This window comes from Cucurbita maxima, unplaced genomic scaffold (genome assembly GCF_002738345.1).
Source record: "Cucurbita maxima cultivar Rimu unplaced genomic scaffold, Cmax_1.0 Cma_Scf00031, whole genome shotgun sequence".
Taxonomy (NCBI): Eukaryota; Viridiplantae; Streptophyta; class Magnoliopsida; order Cucurbitales; family Cucurbitaceae; genus Cucurbita; species Cucurbita maxima.
This window is the reverse complement of record NW_019272047.1, coordinates 1,967,938-1,973,593: the sequence shown is the minus strand read 5'-3', so window position 1 is coordinate 1,973,593 and position 5,656 is coordinate 1,967,938. Positions and strand designations below refer to the sequence as shown.

The 5,656-nt window shown below is 36.2% G+C and overlaps 1 protein-coding gene and 1 long non-coding RNA gene across 2 annotated transcripts in view; both read right to left on the bottom strand.

The window, feature by feature from the left end:
• The window catches only part of LOC111466578 (nicalin-1-like), a 9,552-nt gene extending 9,038 nt beyond the window's left edge, over positions 1 to 514 (bottom strand). The window contains exons 1-2 of the mRNA XM_023111296.1: positions 447 to 514; positions 45 to 337 (exon numbers count right to left, since the gene is read on the bottom strand). Coding sequence (XP_022967064.1) covers positions 45 to 324 — 280 coding nt within the window. The 5' untranslated portion in view covers positions 325 to 337; positions 447 to 514. The remainder of the gene's footprint in view (positions 1 to 44; positions 338 to 446) is intronic.
• LOC111466628 overlaps positions 1 to 5,216 on the bottom strand; it is a 15,202-nt gene extending 9,986 nt beyond the window's left edge. The window contains exons 1-2 of the long non-coding RNA XR_002714413.1: positions 5,205 to 5,216; positions 3,515 to 3,521 (exon numbers count right to left, since the gene is read on the bottom strand). This is a non-coding gene — a long non-coding RNA (uncharacterized LOC111466628). The remainder of the gene's footprint in view (positions 1 to 3,514; positions 3,522 to 5,204) is intronic.
• Between the last annotated feature and the right edge of the window lie 440 nt (positions 5,217 to 5,656).

Genomic DNA, 5,656 nt, shown 5'->3' with positions numbered 1-5,656 from the left:
AAAAATTAAAAAAAAAAAAAAAAAAAAAAATAGAAGAATCGTACCCTTGACAAAGGTGATATTGAGTTCACAAAGAGGACTGATGACAACAGTGCGAGAGAGATCAGCACCAGAGGGAAAATGAAGAGAGCCAGCATGGTGATTAAGTGTGGCGGCGCGAGATCCAAATGGAACACCAGAGATATCGTACTGAATGAGACGGTAGACATCCACAACAGTGGCGGCGTCACAGAACTCGACACAGGCGACAAGAATGAAGACGAGAGCGAGAACAGGGTAGAAGGATTCGAGCACCTGTCGCTCGCGTGCTTTAGGAGGAGCCATGGATACAAGATCTGGAGGTCAGTTGGAGATTTGTGAAGTAGAGCGATGAGATTTGAGGGAATTTGAATACAATAAAATTGGTCAGACTACTGTAGGGTGTGCACATGGAGATTGAATCAGCTCGCGCCTCTTGCTGCTGTTCTTGCCGGATGCAGACCGGATGCTTACACCACCTGACCTTCACCCCAACGCCCGCACCTCTCAGCTTCTTATATAAAATAAATGCTTTCTTAATAATTAAATTATAATTTAGCCCTTAAATTTAAAATTTTGCATAACATATCTTCTTAAAATTTTAATTTTAAATTTAATAAATATTTTACATTTTTTCTAATTCATTCCATTTAGAGCACAATTCTGCTGGGAGGAGAGTTGGTTTGTCCCGATGATCGACCCTGCCCAGACCATTGCGACTTTAAGGACCTCTCTGTAACGGTGACAAACTTTTGTTTAGTCCGATCTTGGCTTGTTTCATTACAGTCATTCATTCTTTGTTTGATTCTTCAGGCTTCTTCCAATCTACTTGACATAATTTTCCTCTACTTAAAGTATTCTGCAGTATGTTCCTCTTTTCGTGGTTCTTTAGGTACGTCTTTCCCATTGATCACCATGACTTGTCCTATCGCTTCGGAGCTTTTGATGGATTTTTCTAACAAAAACGATAATAAAAATACAATGGATTTTTAATATTAAACTTGGAACCATAATATATAATATGATAGAGGCCGATGATTATGCTCAACTTGATGCTTCAACACAAGAAGAAGGATATGATTTTTTCTAGTACATCCTAAAGTTAAACTGGCTATTCATGCTCTCCACATTTACGTACTTGAACACATGTGCCACATGTTGTCGAATGATCGACCTTATAAACTTAATGTAGTTAGAATCATAACCATTTAGGTCAAAGGATCGACATCAAACTGTGTATTGGATGTCGTGATTTGACCTCATAAAGCATAGGAGTACATGTATTTAGGAGTTCAAAACGTCAAACTTGTGCCTTTGTCCTTTTTTGTCCACTCTGCATCCCATTACTTATTATTACACTTCCTCTCACTTTCTGACCACCCTGAACATTTTCAAAACACTCCCATTATTTTCAAACTCATCAAACTATGGTATGCATTATCAGACTGTAACGTACTCCATCGTTCGCCACCCGATGTCGAGTTGTCTCTTCGCTCCAATTGCTGCTTCGATGAGTATCTAGCGAGAGGGAAGACCGAGAGGAAAGATCTATGCTACTCGAGGTCTTTGACAAGGAGATCCACTATCACCTTTTCTTTTAATAATGATAATTGATTGTCATAGTTGCTTACTCACCAAGACAGAATATAAAGGACAGATAAAGAGCTTTTAGGTTGGTAATGAAGGCTTAAGTGGTTAGGATCACACAACTACGCACACACTCTATCTAGATGAGCACAAATAATAAGAGAGACAAAATGCAAGGAGAATATTGGCTAAAAGATTTGTATCGATGACTCCAAGTAGAGAGAATACATAAAGTACAAATCCTTAAGCTAATATTCTACTTGCATTTTCTCTCTCCTCTTCTTTGTATTCATCTAGATTGAATGTTTGCGTTGTTGTGCGATCCTAACAAATAGTATCCGAGTAAGACCTACGATCTGTGAAGATGAAAATTTCAAAGATTGGAATTGAAAAGTTTGATGGATCGAAGATTATCTATATTAGAAAGGTCTTTACGAACCCCTACTGGGGGTGATGCCGGATACCATGACCACAGAGCAGTGGAAGCTCAAGGATCGACAAGCCTTAGGGCTGATCCGGTTGACGCTATCCAGAAACGTGGCGTTCAACATCATCAAAGAGAAGACAACGTCATATCTGTTGAAGGTGCTGTTGAATATGTATGAAAAACTGTCGGTTCTGATACTAGTTGTTAGGATCGCACAACAACGCACACACTCGATCTAGATGAATACAAAAAAAACTATGAGGTAAATCTAAAGAAGAGCATAAACCGAATGGAAGAACTGAAAAAAAAAAAGAAAAAAAAATGAAGATGGACATGGAGGCGAGCGCCATGCTAGCTGGAGGGTGCAAAGGCGAGTGACTCATTGAAGGTGCCAGCCTGACATACAACCCAGGCGCTCAAGATGCGCCTCACGCTGCCCCTTGCCAAAGGCAAGTACCTAGGTACACCTTGAAATAACTGAGAGAAGTAATCCCTCTCACGCTCCTCAACAGTATAGTAACCCCAATTAAACGAACAAGCAATACTGGATCCAAATGATGCATCATCCTTACACTGAAGTTCAAATGAGTCAATGCAGTAAAGTAAAGAATTTCAGAAACCCCATCATGCATCCAAAAACAAGACGAAAATCCTCATTTAACAGAAAAATCATAAAGCCTTACTTGATAGTCAATAACTACAGAAACCTTCACACATTCAGTATGAGTTGCATGAACATCTTTAACTACTAAAGCACAATGTATCAGAGGGAACCACAGGAAAACAAGGGCTTAAATTAAATACATTTAGTCTATAAACAGTAAACCAAGAAATTGATCAATTTATTTGTACCATTCTAACAACAACCTTACCAACGGACACATAACAAGACTTCTGCTCATCGGCACTGTATGTGATCTACATGCACTGTATGTGATCTTGTAGATGAAGGCCGTGACCCAATGAGGAATGTCATAGGTTTATAAGTTAGGATTACTATCTCCATTAGTATGAGGGAAGGCGCGCGTCGCCCTGGTCAAGATGGACCCCATGATGTGTTTGTTTTGAAATGCATTTCATTAACCACTTGAGCTATTGAACTTGACTATTGATAAGATTGTCTCCTTTGCAATGATATACCACCGATGGCTTCAACTTGGCTCTGATAGATATTGTTTTTTGCAAATTCTTTTCACAGTTTATGGAAATCGTTTGATGGGGAGAGAGAAAAGTTGTTGGAAGAAAATAAAAATGCTTGCAATTTGACTTTGCTAAAGAAGAGGTGATCTTTTCTTCACAACAGATTCAACTATTAAATAATTAACTATCAAAAATGGTTTGAGAGTGACCAACTAAATCTAGTCATTTCCTTCAAAATGCACACTTACAAGATTGGTAATTCATTTGACGTGTTTGTCAAATGGTCAAAGGAAAATATTTAATCAACTAAGGAAACCAACCTCAGGCTTTTATCTAAAAGACTTGCTCTCTCTCTATTTGCAGCATCCAAAAACCCCGCAATAGTAGGTTGTTCCTGAACTGTCTCTCAAACCTCGTGGTCTTTAAAAGCTTGTTGTTGTTGTTGAAGTTGTTCAGGGCGAGAGGATGAAGAAGCAGGGGCAGAAGGCCGGCTGGCGTTTGCAGAAGAAGAAGAACCGGCAGAGGAAGCCCACAGTACAACAACCTTAGTCATGATCCGGGAGAGGAAATGTTAAGAATGAGAAATAGAAATAGAATTGGGATCGAAAGTATGATCTTCATTCATGTTTACTAAATAGGATACAAACTATCAACTAATACCTAAAAATAAGAAAAATATATAACTAACTAAATCTTCTAAATAAATAAAATATACTGTTAATCAAATCTAAGATAAAATATACTACTGACAAATCCCAAAATATCTTAGATATACTCCCTAAATAATTATTAAAATATATCTCCAAATATTCTATCTTAATACTCCCTCTCAAGTTGGAGAGTGTATGTCAATCACACTCAACTTGTCCTTCAAAAAATCAAACTAATGTCTTCCCAATCCATTTTAGTCGAAACATAACACGGTTTGATGATTCCAGCTTATAACTTTTCTCGAACTATATGACAATATATTTCAACGTGTTTCGTACATTCGTGAAAAACTAGATTGGCTGCAATATGTAATGCTGCTTGATTATCACAATATAATAATGTTGGTTCGGACAGTGGAACATTCAAGTCTTGAAGAATGTATCTTAACCAATTTAACTCTAAACAAGTATTTGTCATAGCTCGATACTCGACTTCTGTAGATGATTTGGACACATTAGTCTGCTTTTTAGACTTCCAAGAAATAATTGAATTTCCGAGAAAAATGCAGAACCCAGAAATAGACCGTCTAGAAGTTCGACAACCACCCCAGTCATAATCGCAATATGCTTGCAATCTTAAATTGTTTTCAGATGGTAGTAGGAGTCCTTGACCACGAGTGTCTTTGATGTATCTTAGAACTCGAAGAGCTGCCTCCCAATGTAGTTTTCTTGGTTCATGCATAAATTGACTAAGCATACGGACTGAATAAGCTATGTCAGACGGTCAAATATATTAATTTGTCAATCAACCATCTGTATTTACTTGGATCATTCAACTTCTCTCTTTCAGTTAAAGAAAGTTTCAGATTTTGCTCCATAGGAAATTTGTCTGGACGTGCTCCTGTAAGACCTGTGTCTTGAAGGATGTCTAGAGCATACTTCTTTTGAGACATAAAAAATTCCTTTTCTAGACCGAAAAAATTCAATGCCTAGAAAATATTTCAAATTTCCTAAATCTTTAATAAGAAATTTTTGGAGTAAACTAGTCTTGAGATTCTTTAAGATCATTGTCTGTCAACAAAATATCATCAACATAGATTAGAACTGCAGTGAAAGAAGTACTTTTACTCTTAGTAAATAAAGAGTAATCTGCTTTGGACTGAGTGTAGCCTGCATTTTGTATAGTTGTAGAAAATATGGAGAACCAATTGCGAAAAGCCTGTTTTAATCCATAAAGAGATTTATGGAGCCGACATACTGTATTCTCTCCCTGTCGGCGAATACCTGGTGGTAAAGACATATAGACTTCCTCGTCTAGATTACCATAGAGAGGCATTTTGAACATCCAACTGATGGGTGAACCATTTTCGAGCAGCAGCAACTGTGAGTAAGCAACGAAGTAGTAAGTTTCGCTTTAGGAGAAAATGTTTGTGTAATCAATACCTTCAACCTGATTGTATCCCTTTGCTACAAGTCGAGTTAATTATAACAGGTCTTTCTCACTCAAAATAATATTTAAAATATAACTTTATTGAAATATTAAAACTAAAATTAACATTAGTAGTATAATTTATAAATAGAATGTTTTAGAAAATAAAATTTCAATGAATTATAATTTTCGCCCAAATCCACCGTTATTATATTTCAAATCATGTCAATTATTTTAATTTGGTTTTTATATTTCAAATAAAATTTCAAGAAAAATGCATTTCTTGATTTTATTTTTAAAATTAAGTTTATTTATATATTAATAGTTCGTTTTATAATAAATTTGCTAATTAATTTAATTTTCAAAAATATACAAAAACAAAAAAAAAAAACAAAAAAAAAAAAA